We start from the raw sequence: 20,763 nt of genomic DNA on the forward strand, positions 1-20,763 counted from the left end.
ATGTCATAGCCAGAATTCTCAACATCTTTCTCTTTCCTGCAGAGAAAGAGAGAGAGAGAGAGAGGATGATTGTCACACTGTGGTGCCAGAGCAGCAGCCACCCTGGAGCCCAAAGTTATCCCTTCACCCACAGAACAAGTAAAGCACAGGCACAGAGAGCCCGCACGGGTGTTCTGAAATTGCACCCTGGACAGATTGTTTCAGTTCAATCCCCACGTACATTCAATGTGAGGATGCCAGTTTATGCTAGTGGTGACTTCTGTGTTGCGAACACTTCATTGCGGAAGGAGCCCACAGCTAGGGTTGTTAACTTTGTAATCGCACAAAACCGAACACCCTTGCCCTGCCCCTTCCCAGAGGCCATGCCCCTGCCCTGCCCCTTCTCCAAGGCCCTGCCCTCGCTCAGTCCATTCCCACCCCCCAGCTCGCTGTCCCACACCCTCACTCACTTTCACTGGGCTGGGGCAGAGGATTGGAGTGCTGGAGCGGGTGTGGGCTCTGGGGTGGGGCTAGGGATGAGGGATTTGGGGGGCAGGAGAGGGCTCCAGGATGGAGCTTGAGTGTGGGAGGGGACTCAGGGCTGGGGCAGAGGGTTGGCGTGGAGGAGGGGGGAGGTCAGGGTGTTGGCTCCAGGCTGCGCTTATCTCAGGTGACTCCTAGAAGCGATTGGGTTGTTCCTCCGGTTCCTAGGCTCAGGAGCGGCCAGTGGCTCCATACGCTGCCCCTGCCTGCAGGTGCTGCACCCATAGCTCCCATTTGCTGGGGTTCCAAGCCAATAGAAGCTGCAGAGTTGGTGGTCAGGGCAGGGAAAGTGCATGGAGCTCCCGTGGCCGCCTCTACGCCTAGGAGCCAGACGTGCCGGCTGCTTCTGGGAGTGGCATGGAGCCAGGCACGTAGGGACCCTGCCTTAGCCTTGCTGTGCCACCAACCAGACTTTCAGCAGCCTATTAAAATCTCCTGGATTCAGTGTTTTCCCCAGGAATTGCAATTGGGGGGCGTTCAAATTTATGGGGGGGGCAGGGCCGATGAGGGGTGAGACCGTGAGGGTGAAGGTGGGCTGTATAGCACCATAGTAAAAACTGAAAAATGTTTCATGACCATTTTATTAGATTTTTGAAATCAGCACACAAATTAAAGTTGGCTATTCAAGCCTTCTATGAAGCACTAATTCTATATCCTTCTTGGTTTCTTGTTATAATTTTGCACAACTCTGTTAATGAACTTCTTGAATGCAATGCGTTCATCTTTGGTGGCTTCTCGTGTGTCCGGTACTTCCATTCCTTCAATTGATATGCTCATTAGTTCATTCACATGATCAGGCAGAAGGCGACTTCTTTCAAAACACAAAATTCTATTCAATGATGAAAAAGAATGCTCAACTGTAGCTGTTGTGACTGGGAGTAGCAAGAGATGAATTCCTACTTCTTTCAGCCCACGAAACATAGCATACAGATCGGGTCGAGCCACTAGTGCTGATAAAAAAGAAGTTGAAGTCAAATCTTCATTCATTCGTTGTATGATATTCCACTCTGTGTTCAAATTCTCTATTCTGTCCTGAGCACATGGCAGCCCCATTGCTGGTAGTGTCTCACTCCACTCAGCTGTTGGTGTTTTATAAGACAGGGATCTGTAAAAGCTACGCAGAGATTGAGTAGAATCTAGAAGTTGCTGTTGTAGATTTTTAAGAATCAAGTCTGTGTACTTTTTCAGTTGTCTTAACAAACATTACTTGTCCTCTTCACTTAAGGATTCACTATAAATGCCATTAGTCAACTTCTGGACTGAAGTCTTTGCTTCTTCCAGTACTTTTTCAATGGATAGCTCTCTGATTGATCCAAATGTAGCTTCTATTGCTGGACAACTGTTGTAGCAGATGCCTGGATGTCATTGTTTAATAACCCAAGTGGTTTCAACAGAAGGCTTACGAGAGAGAATGGCAATAGTCTTCTCTGAACATAGTAGCAAAAGTAATCCACCAGCCTCACTACTTAGATCCATCCCATCTTGGTAGATACTTTCCAAAGCTGGTAATAATGGCTGGAGTAATTTTAAGACAACAGCCAAGGATAGCTCATGAGAAAGCCAGAGGGTTTTCCTAAGTTGGACTAATTTGAATTTCAGTCCCATGTACCGTCTATATTTTCCAAGATAGTCAGTCTTTTTGGACTCTTGCTGAAAAAAATATAATAAAGACGTTAAATTTATAGCTTTTTTTAATGTCTTTTGGAAGAGTCTGCAGCTCGTACTAGCGCTAGTTGGAGAAGATGGCCTCTGTAGTGTGTATAGGAGAGATTAGGGTTACACTTTTCTCTGAGCAAAGCTTGTGGTCCATCATGTCTTCCAGAGAAGTTTGCAGCTCCATCAAATGCACAAGCAGCCATCTGTTTGGAGTCCCATTGATAAGCATTTAATTCTTCTAAGATGTGGGTTGTCACAGATACAGCCAATCTGTCTTCTATAACTTGAACATCTAGAAATGCATCTACTGGCCTACCACTGACATCAAAATAACGTACACAATGACTTAATACTGGATGACCATTTGCACTGGTGCATTCATCAGCCATGTATGCAAATTTTTTGAATGTGGTGAGAGAGTTCTTCACTTTTTCAACTATTGAGTCTTTCACTGTTGCACCACATGCGTCTAGCCAGTCAGCAGTGTTTCTTGCAGAAAGATAGAGTGTTTGCTGGTCTTGTTTGGAATCAGTGTTCAATTTCAGGATGAACAAGTGACAATGCGCTTAACATTGGCCTCCAGTTTGTAGTGTGTGGTATCTATTGCTTAAATAGAAAGTATGATGCCATGGCCATGTTTGTTTGCATGAACTGTGTTGTGTCTCCAGGATTCTTAACAACCTCATTAACACTTACTGGTAGTATCCTTGGTCAGTGGAGACTTCAGAGTTCAGAGGTGCTTTCACATGAGTTCACCTCCCATGTGGGGGGCAAGAAGGCACGTTGTTCATTCCTCTAGCTGCTCACTGTTCGCTCTGGCCAGTGTTGTTCGTTGTGCACCGTTCACTCCATGGCTCTGTTGCCAAAGGCCCTGCGCCATCACCTTCTGCTGCCACCTGCCACTATGACCTCTGTGGGTTGGTCTCTTGAGGTTCCACCCAGCTCTCAGTGATTTCAGTGGGGAAAACCTCGGTGCTAGTGCAGACTGGGCCGTCTCTTCCATAGAAACACTGTCCCACCGCAGGTCTAAGCACTTAGACCTGATTATCAGTAATTTCAGGTGTAGTGATCACTTAGAACAAAAGACTATCTATGGAGCCTAATCATCTCTGTCTTTAAACAGTGGAGAGGGGCAGGTCTAAAAGTACTTGTGACTCAGGCAGACCATCAAGCAAAACACTTGCCCCCCACCCTCTCTCTTGATTCCCTCAATCAGCAGAGGCTAAGTACAGTTCTACTGCCCTTTACTCATACAATAAGAATAACAACATATCTTTACCCCCTGCATTCAAGTGATTTGTAACCCAACCCCAGCCAATATCTATCACTTGGGCAACGCAGCTCTGTTTGCTGGATACCTAGGTAGATTAGGTGTGAATGTAAATACAATCTGGTCCTGAAGCCTTTCCCCCCAGCTCATCACTAGCTGTCAAGGAGAGCTCATTTAGACTTTGCTTACAAATCATAGTTTGAAATTATTAGCTTGGCCAACATCACCAAAATGAATGCACTGACATGGTCATAAAAGCAACAGCTGTATAAGGAAGCTAATCTATGTTCATACTTTTCAAATCTATTATACTTTTTCTGGTACACATTTTATCATACACTTTATATGCTTTTAAAGTGTATATTAATGTTTCAATTTCAATTCAAATTTCCAAACAATCACTAAATTGGCAGCACTGCATGTAACTAGTTCACAAAACTGGGGGGGAGGGGGGAAATTCAGGGGGGATAATCACCCCTATGGGGGGCGTGTAGGGAAATCCCTGGATTGCTTTCAGTAGTCACTGCGAGATCTGTGCTGATTCCAGTAGAGTCCTGGCCAATCCGGGAGGGTTGGCAACCCTACCCTCGGCTCATTCTACCTTCGCCTAAGAACCTTCAGGTGGTAGCAGCTTTTACTCATTACTGAAACAGATAAGGTCTAAATGAGTAACCCAGAACTGAAAAGCCCTGTATTCTGTTATCAGCCTCCTGAGCTATTCAGTCAACATTCTCTCTCCTAAATAACATGGACCCAGAGAGCACAGGATGAATGCATGCTATTACTGAGCCTGTAATCTAGGATAAATTTGCTTACAGTCACTTAACTACCACTATCAGCAATAACTCATTCATTAAAGGGCTTTGTTATAGCTAGAGATTGAAATTATACAGTTAAATTTATTGAAGTGCATGGTGTATTACGTCTTCTGTAATAATCATGGCAAGCCCCTTTAGTGACACCCACTTTAAAATGCTGATGAACTAACATTGCCTGTAGATTGCAATACACATCGCTGGCTTACATATTTTTATCATGGCGATAAGGAACATCACGCTTCACTGACTAAAAGAAGCACATTCATATATTCGTTATAAGGCTGAAATGCTACTGTCAAGTAACACGGAGTAGGGGGCAGAATATGACTTAGGATTGATAATGGAGACAGAACTTTTCACCGACATCCCATTCAGTCCATCAGTAGTGAGTGAAAGTTGCTCACACTAGTGGCTGTTAGGTGCCTATACTAAAAATACCAAAATAAACATACACTACAGTTTCACATTGCCAATTTTGTTGGGTTTTTTTGGAAACTTATTGATGGACTCAGCAGGGGCACCAAGGACCAAATGGTCATGAACACTGAGTTACCCAGCTACTCTCTCTCACCCTTGAGATGGTACCTCAGGTTTATTTTTGAGTCACATTGGCAAGGCAGAACATGGAAACTTACAGTGCTGCTGGCTGGGGTGCAGCTATTCTGTCAATACAGGAATTCAATCTCAGACTGTTGGTTTAGCACTGATGAAACTAGAACATTTATTCTTTACATGAATAGGTCATTGTTTCAGAGTTTGAGATACAAATCCCCCACCCCAAGCAAAAGGCTTTGTTCTTTAGATTCAGTCAGACATCACAAACGAACAGTACCAGAATTAGTGCTTCACTAACATTTCCCATTACTGACAATGGAATTAAGTTCTGTTTCTTGCCAATATACACTGAAAACCTTGCCTCATCAAGTACTATCAATGCACTGATCTCTGCTACATTCCTCATCATGTCCTTCCAATTCATCAGTGAGAGTTCACAAAGGAAATTAGCAGCTAAAAACCAGAAAGTCAAATAGTTTTTACATACACATCTACAATGCTCTTTATTCTGTTTGTTCTCTAGATGTAGATGGTTCATTTATAACTTTAAGGGAATGATAAACTTTTGTACTTCAGTTAACATGAAAAGACAGGGAGGAGGAGATGACTCCATCTTAATGTCCAAAGCAAGGAGATGTTACCTGTTTGAGAGGTAAGCCTGCCTTGGGACCCTTCCAGTGGTCTCCATCAGTGTGGCACTGCTCCTTGCAGCAGGGGGTGCCTTGCCAGCGCTCATCTGAACAGTGCCACCAGCCCCCAGACATAGGTCTGCTGTCAGAGTTCCTGGCTTTGGTCCCCGAACTCTAGGCAGTGTTCCTCGGGCTCTAGGTGTTGATCGCCTGCAGTCTGGCACAGACCCGCAGAGGCATGGCATAAGTCCCAGAGGGTCGAGACGCCCGTCCTTGAAGCCCCGTCGGTAGATCACCGGTACAGATCACCATGGGCACGTCGGTGGTCTCCGAGATGTCAGTCTTCTCACTCCCATTCCCGATCTATGGAGCCGCACCGCACTCTAAGCGTGAGGCGTTGATTGCTGGGGTACTGTTGCCGATCTGCCAAACGCCACCGTCGGTCACTGGGGTTGTGGCACTGAGAGCCGTCACCTCCGTACAAGTCCTCAGTTGAGGTCCATGGCCAGAGCCGATGGGATTGGGGTAGACAGGCGGCCTCGGTACCCTCTTAGTACCACAGACAAGTCTCTCCCTCCTCAGGCTTGGACAGCGAGGAGGAGAACCTGCCTGCAGGCCAACATCACCCACTGGGGGCATCGACATTCCCGTCTGGGCCACCAGTGGCTACATGGCCCCAGAGCCAGTGGCCGGCCCCCTGGCAACTATAGAACCCCTGAGAGTTTTCACCCCATTACAGGGACATAGGTCGGTCTCGGGGCATCTGAAATATGGTCAGCAACAGTCTCCTGCCCGACCCCTAACTCGGGCACAGAGTCAGAGCAGGCTCCCCAGGGTCAGCCAGCCTCAGCAGAGACTCTCCTAGCAGAAGTGGTGCAATTGGCAGACCCTCCTGTACCTGCCTCCTCCTCATCTTCGCCTGATGAGGCGATAGCAGGGCCGTCTCACACGGTTCCCCAGGATGATGCAAGGGCCCATCAGGAGCTTTTGAAATGGTCTTCGGTACACGTGTTCATGACACATTGCGCCCATCACCCAGCAAGCCAGAGATGACCCTGTATTTGGCAAAGCTGTGTTGCAATCAACATGTCTATGAACTCCTACCTGCCTCCAGTGGTACTGCTTGGGAGTCACCTACAATGGAATGGACATGAGCAAGCACTCGAAGAAGAAAAGGTGATTACCTTTCATAACTGTTGTTCTTCAAGATGTTTTTCTTATGTCTATTCCATGACCCACCCTCCTTCCCCTCTGTTGGAGTTCTGGCAAGAAGGAACTTAGGGAGGGTGGCGCCCCTTGTACCGGCGCATACGTTCACCACACTAGAGGGTGCCAGAGCCGGTCCTTTCTGGATACCATTGAGGGGAAAACTTCCGGCATCGGTGCGTGTGGTGAGCACACACACCTACAATGGAATGGACATGAGCAACACGTCGTGAAGAACAACAATTACAAAAGATAACCGTCTTTTTCAACTACTATTTAGTCCTGTTGTCTGTGACGAATCTGAAGCGCTGAGAGAGTTTGCTGTATTATATTCTTATTCACCAATAGTATTATTAATTTTCAACATCAAGAACATATTCTGCCCCCATTTATACCTGTGCAACCCAATACAAAGACAGTGGGGTTGCATATGTGCAACTGAGAGTGGAATTTGATCTGGAGAATCTTTATTATTCCTGGCAACTATGTATGAACCAGAAAGAAGACAGCCTGAGTTTCAAGATTCCAGGCTGAGTTCACATGGGAGGCAGTTTACAAATGGAACAAAGTGGTGACTTTTTAACAGAGCAGTTCACTAAGACAATACACACCAAAACCCCTATTCTTTTAACAGTTACTTTATTCAGAAAACTGCATTTAAAGACAATAAATTTCATGTTTTATGCAGCCAAAGATATTCCCCTATTGCATAACTGTCCCAATAAGGAGCACACATTCAGAATCAACAACCTGTCCATTGTCTACAGCCAAGCTCTACAATACAACCGCATTTGCTCCAACCCCTCAGACAGAGACAAACACCTACAAGATCTCTATCAAGCATTCTTACAACTACAATACCCACCTGCTGAAGTGAAGAAACAGATTGACAGAGCCAGAAGAGTACCCAGAAGTCACCTACTACAGGACAGGCCTAACAAAGAAAATAACAGAACGCCACTAGCCGTCACCTTCAGCCCCCAACTAAAACCTCTCCAACGCATCATCAAGGATCTACAACCTATCCTGAAGGACGCCCCATCACTCTCACAAATCTTGGGAGACAGGCCAGTCCTTGCCTACAGACAGCCCCCCAACCTGAAGCAAATACTCACCAGCAACCACACACCACACAACAGAACCACTAACCCAGGAACCTATCCTTGCAACAAAGCCCGTTGCCAACTGTGTTCACATATCTATTCAGGGGACACCATCACAGGGCCTAATAACATCAGCCACACTATCAGAGGCTCGTTCACCTGCACATCTACCAATGTGATATATGCCATCATGTGCCAGCAATGCCCCTCTGCCATGTACATTGGTCAAACTGGACAGTCTCTACGTAAATGAATAAATGGACACAAATCAGATATCAAGAATTAGAACATTCATAAACCAGTCGGAGAACACTTCAATCTCTCTGGACACTCAATTTCTGATCACAAAGTGAGTATCCTTCGACAAAAAAACTTCAAAAACAGACTCCAACGAGAGACTGCTGAATTGGAATTAATTTGCAAATTGGATACAATTAACTTAGGCTTGAATAGAGACTGGGAGTGGTTGAGTCATGATACTAAGTGAAACTGTTCCCCCCTTCTCCGCCCCCTCCCCCGTTCCTCAGATATTCTTGTTAACTCCTGGAAATGGCCCACCTTGATTATCACTTCAAAAGGTTTTCTCTTCCCCCCCCACCCCACTCTCCTGCTGGTAATAGCTCATCTTAAGTGATCACTCTCCTTACAATGTATATTTTTTCATGGTCTGTGTGTATATATAAAATCTCCTCACTGTACTTTCCACTTTATGCATCCGATAAAGTGAGCTGTAGCTCATGAAAGCTTATGCTCAAATAAACTGGTTAGTCTCTAAGGTTCCACAAGTACTCCTTTTCTTTCTGCCCCAGCAAGTTATCACAGATAAAAACCTAAGTTTGAACCATACTTAGAGAGTTAAATTTAGCTTATGTTAGATCAAAAAGAGGAAGTAAATTTTAGAGTTAAGAGCCAGGTAATAGGAATGTCATGCCACCGGCCCCCAAACATTTAAATATAAGAACTATCAAATTAGATGCCTCAGCTGATAACTTCTTCCCTGGCCAAAGGGAGAAACATAGTTTTATGACCAGTAAGGGCAGTTTCATATGTGGACTGCTAAAATTGAGACAGTTTTGAGCTACAGAACTGCACTGGAGTTATGAAGATTTCTAAGTGATGTATTATAGAGGGGCAGTAGGTCCTGTTTCAGTTTAATTTAGGTGAGACAATCAAATGTTTAAAGATGAACCATTTCAGTATTCTAGTTGATAACAAGGGCAGTGTGCAATAAACGTTGCTGTGAGCACTGTTAGCATGTAGTTTCTTATGTTTAAAAGAATTCTGTTACTATCTGACTTTATTATTGTCACACTATTTTTAATAATATATGGATGTGATGCATTTATTTGTATTACTGCAGCACCTAAGAATCCTAGTCTTGGAGCAGGAGGACTCCATTTGCTAGGCAGCAAAAGTATGCCAACAATTTATGAATGCTGCCTTTGGAAATTTAGTAGTATAAAAAGAATTCAGCTGGGTTACAGTGACCTGTAAATGAAGAGATTATTTCATTTGCAGATTTAAACAGGGACCTGATTCTGGCTAACCTCCCAGAAGACTGAGTTGATCCAGTAAGCAAAGATTTCTAAATGGAGTGTGAAGAACGTATCAGCTTTGGTAGTAGTTTTGGACTTGTATTTGACAGAGTCTGTGGAAAAGAGTCATTTTGAAATTTGAAACCCCCCTCCCTGCAAACTCATATGTTTTAGAACATAAAGGGATTAATTAACAAAAGGCACTTAATGCGTGTAGGAGGGACTTCTACTCTGAAGCACATTAGAAATCCTGCTCTGAGACACTTGTAGTTCATAAAACAGGGGCTCTCTCCATGCTCCTCCTAAATTGTTCCTCTGCTACCCTTCTCTGGAGCTTGTCAATTTCAGTTCCAGTCTCCAAGTGTTCTGAAGCATACTGGAGCTAAATTCTCAAGTATTCAAGCCACCTTAAACCCTGTGTTGCATCAATGCAAAGTTCTGTAGCACGCACTTTTTAGGAGCCCAGTTTAGGGGATTCTGTGGAAATCATAACTGAACTGTCTGAGTTTTGAGCATATAAAATATGAACCACAACTTACACATCAGCAGTTTTTGACCTATATGCACACACAAACATTTAAAAAAATTAAATTTTGAAAAGTAATTTATAAAATTATCAGTGAACCCATTCCCCTTTTCTTCCTTTATCATGGCTTCGTGGCTCAAATCCAAAGAAAAATGGAGGTAGAACGGTGAAGAGAAGATTACCAGAAAAAATGCCAGTATACATTTGATTTAGTGTTGTAGCTTTGTTGGTCCCAAGGTATGAAGGAGACATGATGGGTGAAGTAATATCTTTAATTAGACCAGCTTCTGTTGGTGGAAGGGGCAAGGTTACAAGCTTCACAGAGCTCTTTGTCAGGCCTAGAGAAGGTAACCAGGGTGTCCAAGCTAAATACAAGGTGGGACAGATCAAGCACAGTGTTGTAGGAGACCACTTAAAAAGAAGTGGACAGTTAACACCCTTGCAGTCATAGGACAGTGGAGGGTTAGTAGGCAGCAGGATGTGTTGCAAATTGTTGTAATGGGTCATAAAACCTACACAACTCCTTTTACCAGCTGGAGCCACAAATCTCCCACTCTTAGACGTGGCCTCAGGTGGCTGTACCCTGTGTACTGACCATGCTTTCCCTGGTGCTACTGAACTTGGTCAGTACCTGCAACTCTTTCCTTTGGGAGCTATAACCAGTGTCGGTAAGGCGTATTGGGTTTAAATTTCAAATTTCAAACTATAAATAAAGCTATAAAAACTAGATGAGCTTTGGGAATTTAAACTGATGAATGCACTTAAATTGGTATTATAAATTGTTTAAGACATGCTGTTAGGTCCAAAAGGTCAAACTTTTTTATCAAAGGTGTTTGTATTGCAGGTGTATATGTAGCACTTTTTCTTTACTTGCCTCCCTACTCCTTGCTGTAAGCAGATTGTATACTAAAATGTTCAAGAATCCTGTTCTCCCAGTGCCTCAACTGGATTTTTGTGTGATTTATGCCTTTTTATTGTTTATCAACAAAGAAGTGTCTGAGGATAATGAATAGTGAATATTTACATACTTATATAATTAGGCTGCATGCCACCCCTGGAGGCCTGGAGTGAGTAAGGCACTTGGCTTAGGTTATTTCACCCCACTCCAGGATCACATGGGGCAGGAATTCCTTCCAGAGGCATAGCCTGAGCTTGGGAGGGGAAATGAGAGACTTCGCTTATAGAGATGCAGCAGCATGACTTCAACCCTCTCAGAGTCCGTCTACATACAAACGTGCACTGCAGTAATTAAACCTGTTCTAGTTGATATCTTGGGGGAGTGGGGCGGTTTTCAGGGAAAGTCTCTGTGGATGCTGTTATGTAGGAATAAGTGTCCTGTTCTGATTTAGCGTACACTGAATTTTTACATCCATAAGCAAAATAGAACACATTCTAAAATAAGATAAGGTGTAAATTAGAACTGATTTAGTTATTGCAGTGCAAGTTTGTGTGTGGAGAAATCTTCAGTTTCTGAAACTCTACCAGGAACAAATTACCCATATTTTCTTGGGACAGATTTTCCTCTTGAGAGAAAGGAGCATGATGATTCTGGTAAGAAGGCTATAGGACATTGTTGGTAGGAAAAAGCAGTCTAGTGCAGAGATTGGGAAGGAACTTTAATGTATCTACTATGGAAAAGAATGAATAAAGGAAAAGTGAAAATGAAACGTAACAAAGGAATATAGTTTATAAAGAAATGGGAGATGGGCAAGAATTTTAGGTACAAGTGTGTGGTGGTGGGGAATTGTATCAGAGGCTAAATTCTATAAAAAATCACTGTTTCTACTGTTGAATCACAAGTTGCACATAGAAAATTTAAATAATTGTACAATCTCTTATAGTACTATTGTCCACTGTCTTTCTCCTCTGGTTTATCACCTGTTACTTCATGTCTACTGGGAAAGTGTTAGCATAGCAGCTGGGGTGGTGGGATCCTGGGGACTCTGAGAGCTACCCAAATAAATATAAAAGTTATATAAGAAATTACAGTGGTACTAACTCTCACAATTTTGGGGGAGTGATGTGATTTTGGTTGACTGGTGCCCGTGTAGTGAATTTGAGCCTGCAAGTTGGCTGTCTGGCCACTTGCCTGCCTCTTGGGGCAGAATAGCTAATCAGAGCTGCTACAGACAGAGCTGTCTCTCCCCATCCCTCCAACCCCAGAGCAACCTAAAGCCATCCTCATAGGAGGAGAGGGTGAAGATGGCTCTGTACCCTCCCCTTCTGTGAGCCATGGGGACAGGATGGTTCCTTTGCCCCTGCCTACCCCGCAACATCTGGCCAGGAGCGGGGGTGGGGGGGAAGTGAAGACCCTTTGGAGTGTCCCCCCTGTCTGGAAGCCATGGCAGTGGGGGGTGAGGAACCTCAGGAGGAGCAGAGGTGAAGCTGTATGAGTGAGTGCAGAACTGAGGGCAGCTTTGTGGACTGAGCTGATGGGGTGGGAGCTGGGTGTGGGATGAATTATAAAAAGCACACAGGATCTTTTCAGGGGATCTTTTCAGCCGCATTTATTGAAAATACAATAGTTAGCATGTGTGCACACACACACACATTCCGCAGATGGTCTTATAGTTACCAATCTGTCGTGGCTTGAGTCAATCTACTGGCCAGTTTGATTGAGCACAGAGTGAGGAGCTGGGTTCTGTCAGTCGCACTCCAAGGCTTTGCAGGACTGAACCCAGAGTCCTATGGCAAAACACCCCAACTTTACACTTGTAAATTCCCACTTCAGTCTATGGATTTTGCAATGTCATTTTGTAATTGTTAGTCCCTAAATTGTGTTAATCTTGGGGTTTTCCGCTGTTATCTCTTATTTGTTGTCTCGCCTTCGGGGGTGTTTGCCTCACCTCTGAGGTTGTCAATGCTGCTAACTCTAGAGCATCAGATACAATAGATGTTTTCTGATTGTTTCCTGCTGTCTCTCCAAGTCTCTCACTTCTTCTTGAGCATCTGGACATTTGTGATAGCTTTCGCACTCATCCTTAACCATGCACACATCCTTTACTCACACCAAACAATTTTACAGAGAATTTCAGACAGGATTACATTTTAGAAAGGGTTATATGGTTACAAAGGAACTTTACACAACTTCATTTGCAATGCAGATAAGAAACAAGACCTTATAGCAAATACTGTAATGAAAACTTATCCTAAAAGAAAAGGTGACCATAATCAGCCATAAGGACTGTTCTGGTCTGTTCCTGCTTTAACATCAGTTCAGACACAGGCAGCCTGTCTGATTCGTTTCTACCAATGACCTCTTAGGCCATTCCTTTCTGCTATTCAAAAAGGGTGGCTGTCAGGATATGGTTAAATCATACATCAAATACATGCTACGTTATTATATCCTTCATTCTAAATTATCCAAAATACATACATAAAATCCTACTACTACAAATTAGCTGCTGGGCGGGGACAGGCAGATGTGCGGGTGAGAGCTCTTTCAACGGGGCCAAAGTCATCTTTTTTTTTTCTCACTCTCACCCACAATGGAAAGGGGGAATTAAAAAATCAAAAGACAGACCAAAAAAGCACACTATATAGTCTTTGAAAGAAAAGAAAACTTCATGTTTTTGGAGGTCTGACTAATGATTTTTGATCTCCTGAGGTTGGCAATAGTGGGAAATATATAATGGAAAATAAAGGCATTTTTTTCAATCTTTTAGTCTTGGATTATCAGTCTTATAGTGAGTAGAGGATTCACAATTTAATAGGGATTTTGCTCATGAGGGACACTAGAAAAAATAAGAGAAATTTGAAGGTAACTGATTTCTTCCAGCTCCATATTCACCAGTATTAAAAGTTCTGCAGGCCAGAATTTTCCCTTCACTTGCATTTGTGCAATCCCACAGTACATCTTCCTTGGTAACACCTTAAATGGCTGATGAACATGCATCAGAGGACAGAATTTGGCCCTGTGGTAAGAATTAAATTATTCCCTTAAGGGGAGAGTCTAGATATAATCCGTCTCCCTTTTCCATGTCTGTCTACAGTTCTAACAGTAGCTAACTTTAGTCAGTGAAGTTAGCACGAGTCTCAGAACACACAGCAAACTTTCTGAGTAAGAAGGTGTCGTTTTTACATAGTTATATGTGGTCACCTTAGGCAAATCATTCAGGCTGTGATTTTGAAACTGATATATCTAAATGAGTGAAAAATTAGGCCATTTTGGGGCTTAACGTTAGGCCTCCTTCTTTAAAAATTGTGGCTTTAACCTCTCTGCCTTTTTCCTCTGTAAAATGGGGAATTGTGAGATTTAATTCACTGTTTGTGCGGTTCTAGGCAGTGATTGAATACCATAGAAATTCCTGTACATAATATTTGCGTTTATATACTCAGTTTATGAGAGTAGAGTAGGTGCAGCGCCATTATAGGGTAAAGCTCCAAACAGAAGTAGTGTCTTCAAAACTTTAACCTTTCTCGATTTAAAAGTATTGCCTTTCCATTCCTTACAGCTTTACCTTTTGTAGTGATAGTACTCTTATTCTTTCAGTATGTGTGAAATTCTCCCCACTGTGGAGTTGTCTGCACAAGACTCTGCGCACTGCATAGGCAATTAATGCATGATGTAAGTGGTGCGTAGAGTTTTTTTATCTATGAAATATATTTATATCTGCTGCTATAAGCATTCTCTGTTTAAAACAAGTATTTGTGTTTAAGAACATAAGAATGGCCATAGTGGGTCAGACCAGTGGTCCATCTAGCCCAGCATCCTGTCTTCTGACAGTGGCCAGTGTTCAGAGGGAGTAAACAGGGGAGGGCAATTATCAAATGGTCCATCCCGTCCTCCAGTCCCAGCTTCTGCCAGTCAGAGGTTTAGGGATACCCAGAGCAAGCAGTTGTGTTACTGACCATCATGGCTAATTGCCGTTGATGGACCTATCTTCCATTTGATTGAAAGTGATGTAGAATACAGTGGCAACAGCTTATTCTGTGCTCTTCAAGGAACAGATAGAATTTGCTTTCCCTATGCCAACTTCTGGTAAGAAGCACGCATAAGAGCATTGAGCTAGCAAAGGCAGCCAGAGGCTTCTGGAGCAAGTGTAATCTTTTTTCCCTTGTAAAAACTGGGCTCTCTCTTTGGGTACATGTTTTTATCCTTTCTGCATGAAATAAAAAATACCACTGTAGTCTACTTGTATTGCATATCTTAGTAAGATGTAAAATGAGGATTAGCTAGACTGTCTCTCTCAGTAGCCAATATAAAAGATAAAATGTTTGAACATAGACTCACTGGCAAACATACATGTGCTTTGTGCGTGTGATGTACAGATGGGGATGTGACAGAAAAGCAAAATTACTCTTTTAAAATATTTTCCAGAATGTGTTCAAAATAAACTTAAAAAAAATGGCATGTTTTGTTAGTGTACGGGTAGCTAGAATTCAGAACAAATGCATTATCTTGTGCAATTCACAAGATGTGTTGGAAGTGCTTTGCTTTTTGCATAGTAGACATGGAGTACTTGCTTCACAGCTATATGACCACTTACCTGGTAATTTTTTACCCTTCTGTTTATGTGCAGGTGCAGCTGGGACAGGCAGATATAAAATGTCCAATCACAGAGTGCAGTGAACACTTGGATGAAACAACTGTCCTCTACAACCTGCCACATGAAGACATCATCAAGTATAAATACTTCCTGGAACTCAGCCGTATTGACTCCAGCACCAAGCCATGCCCTCAATGCAAACACTTTACCACTTTCAGGAGGAGAGGTCACATTCCAACCCCTACGAAATTGGAGAACAAATACAAAGTGAGCATGCTCACCAAACCTATGGATTAGATGACACAGCTGTGAGCAACAAAAGTAGGACAGCATGTGGTGGGCATTAAATGGGCTTTCCTCCATTGCTGGAGCCTAATGTAAGCTGTGATTTAGAATATGAATCTATAGTATGATACCTCTGAATAACTGGTCAAGTCATGTAACAGTTCAGTCGTCTATTTGAACTTTCTTTTTATCATTTATTTCTTGTGGTGGTAGAACAGTTTTGGCCATTAAATTTTCATGATACCTTGAAAGGTGGCTGAGCCCTTCACTTTGCTCTGTGCACTAACTGAACGTCACTTTGGACAGAAGAGAGATGGGGGCACTAAGATTGACTTTCATAATTAACCAGAGTTTTTAGCCACACAACTCCAGTCGACTTTTCTCACAATTAACAAAAATGTTTAGGTACAAGTATAAAGGACTATGTGTTGGGGAAGCACTTTTCGTGAGGGCTGCTATGCTGCTTTGTAATCAGTTGCTTATAGGTGCAACTTTTTATTTTTTTAATGGATAACTGTTTTAAAATTCCCAAAAGGTAATCTGATTATCAGTTGCTTAGAATTCTTCATTACCCTATTGAGGAAGGTATGATACAGGAGGGTCAAGGAAGGGAGAGGTGAAAAAGATGTATCATATATTTATCTGTCCTCCTGTCATGCCAGAACATAATACTCTGAGAGGGGATATACTGGATATTAAGATGATGACGGTACATATGCTCATAGCCAAAAAAGCAAAGTACCATCCACTATGCCTACAGTCTGACTGAAACTCACATGCATAATGCAAAAAAGACTAGTAATAGGTAACTACTGTCCAGTTGCATTATTTAGTCACTTGTACTAGATTTTCTCAAAGTTACTTAACATTCTGAGAGCAAGTGTATGTGTATGATATGTGATTAGGTTTTAAACTTGTTTACAACAGTGGGCACTAAATATTTGCTAGGAGAAAAAAAATCCATATCTGAAGAATAGTGTTAGTGTAGTCTTTAACACTATCCCCCCCCTTTCATTTTTTTTACTTAATTTAAATCTTGTTGTTTCAGATACTTTTTTTGTTGCCATTTTGAGGAAGGAACACGTAGGGTGGCAGTTATATTACACATTTTTCACAACTATTTTACTCATTTCCTCTTTCTTCACTCTCCCTTTCCATGACTTTTTTATGGTAAAATACTAAAGATGACAGCACTTGTTTATATATTAGAGCCACATTTTTATTAGTTTATTTTATTAAAGTATTTACTTACTGCCATTTACATATTATTGGTAACCTCTAAAAAAGCTGCAAAGATGTGTACCATGTTCTGCGCCTTGAGTCACCACCATCTGTTCTAGAAAGCCCTCTGTGGTGGCAAATGGCAGAGTTATTTCGAAGGGCGACAAGATTCTGGGCATGACACTCAAGATGTCATTTTTTGTCTTCTATGTATTTTATCAGTTAATTTAGGAAATATTTGTTAGTAAATGGATGAAAACTACCAACTCATGATTAAGAATACTGTAACTTGCCTGTCACAGTCACTGTTTTTGCTTCTTGCTCTAATGACAGTAGTGTTGCAGATTTTCCAGTCTTTGGAATATGTTGGTGTCTCGTTGGGTTTCAGGTCACTCAGGGTGTGTCTACACCCCAGCCAGGAGTGAGCCTCCTAGCCGGCTTGGACAGACTCATGCTAACAGGGCACTAGCTATAGTGATAAACATATCAGTACGGACATTGTGGCTTGGGCTGGAGCTTGAGCTCTCAAGCCTATGGGGTTGGGTGGGCTTTACAGCCTGAGCTGCGACATCCATACTGCTATTTTTAGCGTGATCGCTCGAGTCCCATTAGCATGTGTCTGTCCACCTGGCCTGGGAGGCTTGCTCCCAACTGCAGTATAGACACACCCTCAAGGGAAGCTGAATTCAGAATGACAGCTTCCAAGGCTGTGACCAAGCTGTGCTTACCAGCTTAGTTAGGAGTACTGTAAAGGTGTTTGTCATCTTTATACCTCCCTCTCAAAATCCTCAGGCACTCCAGCCATTAGGCCTCTTCAGAGCATACATTAGAGCAGCCTTATAACAGTTGTATTTTCTGCTATCTGTCCATGTCCCCAAGGGACAATTCAGCAGCTGAATATCGCTGAGGTAGAAGGACACACTGATCACAGTGCTTACACTTCTAGTCTCGTCCTAGAGAGGGAGAGTCACTGAGTGGCCTATTAAGCCCAGTCTAGGGGTGTCAGAGCAGACTGGAGAATGAGGCCCAATATATATATTTTTGAAACTGTAGGTGTTTCCCCAAGGAATGTAGAATTAAATATGACTCTGTGAAATAAAACATTAGTTCTTTTGTTACATTTATCCTTGTTGTCTAGACCACTGCATTTACAGTAGAACCTCAAAGATATGAACACCAGAGTTGCGGACTTACTGGTCAACCAGTCACCTTCTGGAAACAGACGTAATTGGGCAGCAGCTGGGGGGGTGGGGGGTGGGAGAGAGAGAGAGAGACACACACACACACACGCGCGCGCAAATACTTTACTACTTCGGGAGCACCAGGCTCAGGGCTTTAGACGTGTTGTGGTGGGGACATGCTGAGGCTCAGGGTTTCAGCCCTGCAGGGGGACACCGGGGCTTGGCCTTTTAGCTACAAATGGAGCCCCAGTGCGCACACTCCCCCTTCCCCTCATACTGAAACCAGGAGCGGAGCCATGGGGAGCCCCAGCACTCCCTGTCACCCAGAGGCTGGGAACAGAGCTGCGGGGCAGAAGCCAGGAACGGAGACACAGGACTGAAGCCCCAAGCCCCAGCGCTCCCCCCAGATCTAAAGCCCTGAGCCCTGGTGCTCCCGAGGGTCAGAAGTCATGATCCCCCGCTACCCAGAGCCCTGACACCATTCCCCTCGGCTGCAGCCCCAAGGCCCACCCCCTTCCACCCCCAGTGGCTGAAGTCCGTAACGTCTTGTTCAGAGTTATGGACAACCTCCATTCCCGAGGTGTCCGTAACTCTGAGGTTCTACTGTAGCTTTATGATAAGTGGTGTTCTCCTTTTTTGTAGACTTGATCTAAGATCCATTTGGTAAGTCTGGACTTGCCAGATTGTGTTCCCTCAGAGTGACTGAAGATAATATCTATTCCACTTGTCCTTGTGGAACCGAGCTCATTTGAGGCTATCCTACATTTGTGTAATTTGGTAAAAAGCAGTAATTTTTCTGTGACAGAGTCCTCCAGATGGAAATACTTGAAAATGGCAGCCTTTAGACAGCTTGCTCATTTTAGCTATTCAGATCACCTGCTATTGTTTCTACTAGTTGCACTTGAAAGAAATGGCAGGTTGCAGCTCTGGCCATCTGTCTCAGTGCATATCAGAGTAGCTGCTCTGTTTGCAGTTAATGTGATCATCGTTCATCAGATTTTCTTGAATTATTTCTCTCTAGCACCAATAAAATATGTGACGTATAGAGCTCTCCAGTCACTGCTGCTGTGCCCACAAAGATTACCCTCCTGGGCTGCTGTTACCTGGCTGAATGCCTCTTTTCCCTGCTCCTCACTCCATCTGTAAATTACACCAGAGGGAATTCTTTCTTATCGCTATTGAATAAGTAACAGGAAATATATTGCCTTCAGAAGAACCAGGTTACATATGTGAGGCTTACAGAACATCAGCAGTGGGACTGAAGTCTAGAAATACTGTATCAGTTGTGCATTTTTACTCTGAATAGTAATTCGGGGGGGGATTTTTGTATCTCTTAGAAACCAAGAATACACTTTTTCTAGAGATTAAAAAATAGCATACTCACATACTCCAAATAATTAATACAGTTTGAAAACAATTATGACAAATCATTCACATACCTTCTAAAACCTAAATTCAGACTAATCTCAGCATTGTTTATTTTTCTTGCTGCAGTTGAGTCTTCTACAAGCTAAGCTAAAGCCTAAAGATCAGTTGTTGGTTGTATTCTAGCAATAATTACTAGAGGCATCAATCAAGATCAGGGCCCCATTGTAGTAAGCACTCTATGAACATAGAGTTAAAGGACAGTCCCTGACCTGAAGTTTAGAATTTAATTCAGGGGTGTCAAACTCATTTTGTGGTGCAGGCCTAATTACCCATTCAGTCAGTCAGTGGGCTGGGAGTAAAAGGTGTTAACTGATGTTTCCTAGAATCAATAGAATTCTGGTCACTGGTGCCTAGAATGTTTCCTTTAAATTTTGGAATTGATTGGTTATGGCGTTTACAAGTTACTGCATTACAGATAGACTGAGAAACACTTGGCAGCAGTTGGCTAGCTGCTGAAGGTCTTCAGTTTTTAGAAGAGGTAACTATGGCTACATATTCATTTTTGAGTGGAGATCACAAACTAAGAAATCACAAATATAGCACAATGTGTCATTACCTACTGTAGAATATCAGCACAGCATAGGTTATGTAACTTCTTCTGTTAGTACAGTAACTCATTGCTTAACATTGTAGTTATGTTCCTGAAAAATGCGACTTTAAGTGAATCCAGTTTCCCCATAAGAATTCATGTAAGGGGGGGGCTAGGTTCCAGAGAAATTTTTTTCACCAGACAAAAGACTATATTATATAATATATATATATATATATATATATATATATATATACACACATACACACAGAGTATAAGTTTTAAACAAATAATTTAATACTGTACACAGCAATGACGATTGTGAAGCTTGGTTGAGGTGGTGAAGTCAGAGGGTGGAAGAGGGTGGGATATTTCCCAGGGAATACCTTACTGCTAAATGATGAACTAGAACAGCTGAGCCCTCAAGGGTTAACACGTTGTTGTTAATGTAGCCTCACACTCTACAAGGCAGCACAAATGGAGGGAGGGGAGACAGCATGGCAGACAGAGACACACACCCTATTGTGTGAGAGAGAGATGCTCATTGCCCCTTTAAGTACGCTGACTCCACTCTAAGTACATTGCCTTTTTAAGTAGGTCAACAAGTTGAGACAGCCCCTGCTGCCAGCATGCTCCCTCTGTCCTGAGCCCTGTCTTGTCCCTCCTCCCATGGAAATGGGGTAAGTGAGGGGCAGGAGCAGGGGGGCGGGGGATACCCTGACATTAGCCCCCTTCTTCCCTCCCACCCTGCACAACAAGCAGGAAGCTCCCGGGAGCAGCTCCAAGGCAGAGGGTGGGAGCAGCACAGGG

General features: G+C 43.1%; 1 protein-coding gene across 1 annotated transcript in view; it reads left to right on the forward strand.

The window, feature by feature from the left end:
• Positions 1–20,763, forward strand: part of RNF217 (ring finger protein 217) — a 91,458-nt gene that overhangs the window by 27,434 nt on the left and 43,261 nt on the right. The window contains exon 2 of the mRNA XM_084623930.1: positions 15,343–15,576. Coding sequence (XP_084480056.1) covers positions 15,343–15,576 — 234 coding nt within the window. The remainder of the gene's footprint in view (positions 1–15,342; positions 15,577–20,763) is intronic.

Source organism: Lepidochelys olivacea, assembly GCF_965140295.1.
Source record: "Lepidochelys olivacea isolate rLepOli2 genome assembly, chromosome: 3".
In the NCBI taxonomy this organism is placed as follows: domain Eukaryota; kingdom Metazoa; phylum Chordata; order Testudines; family Cheloniidae; genus Lepidochelys; species Lepidochelys olivacea.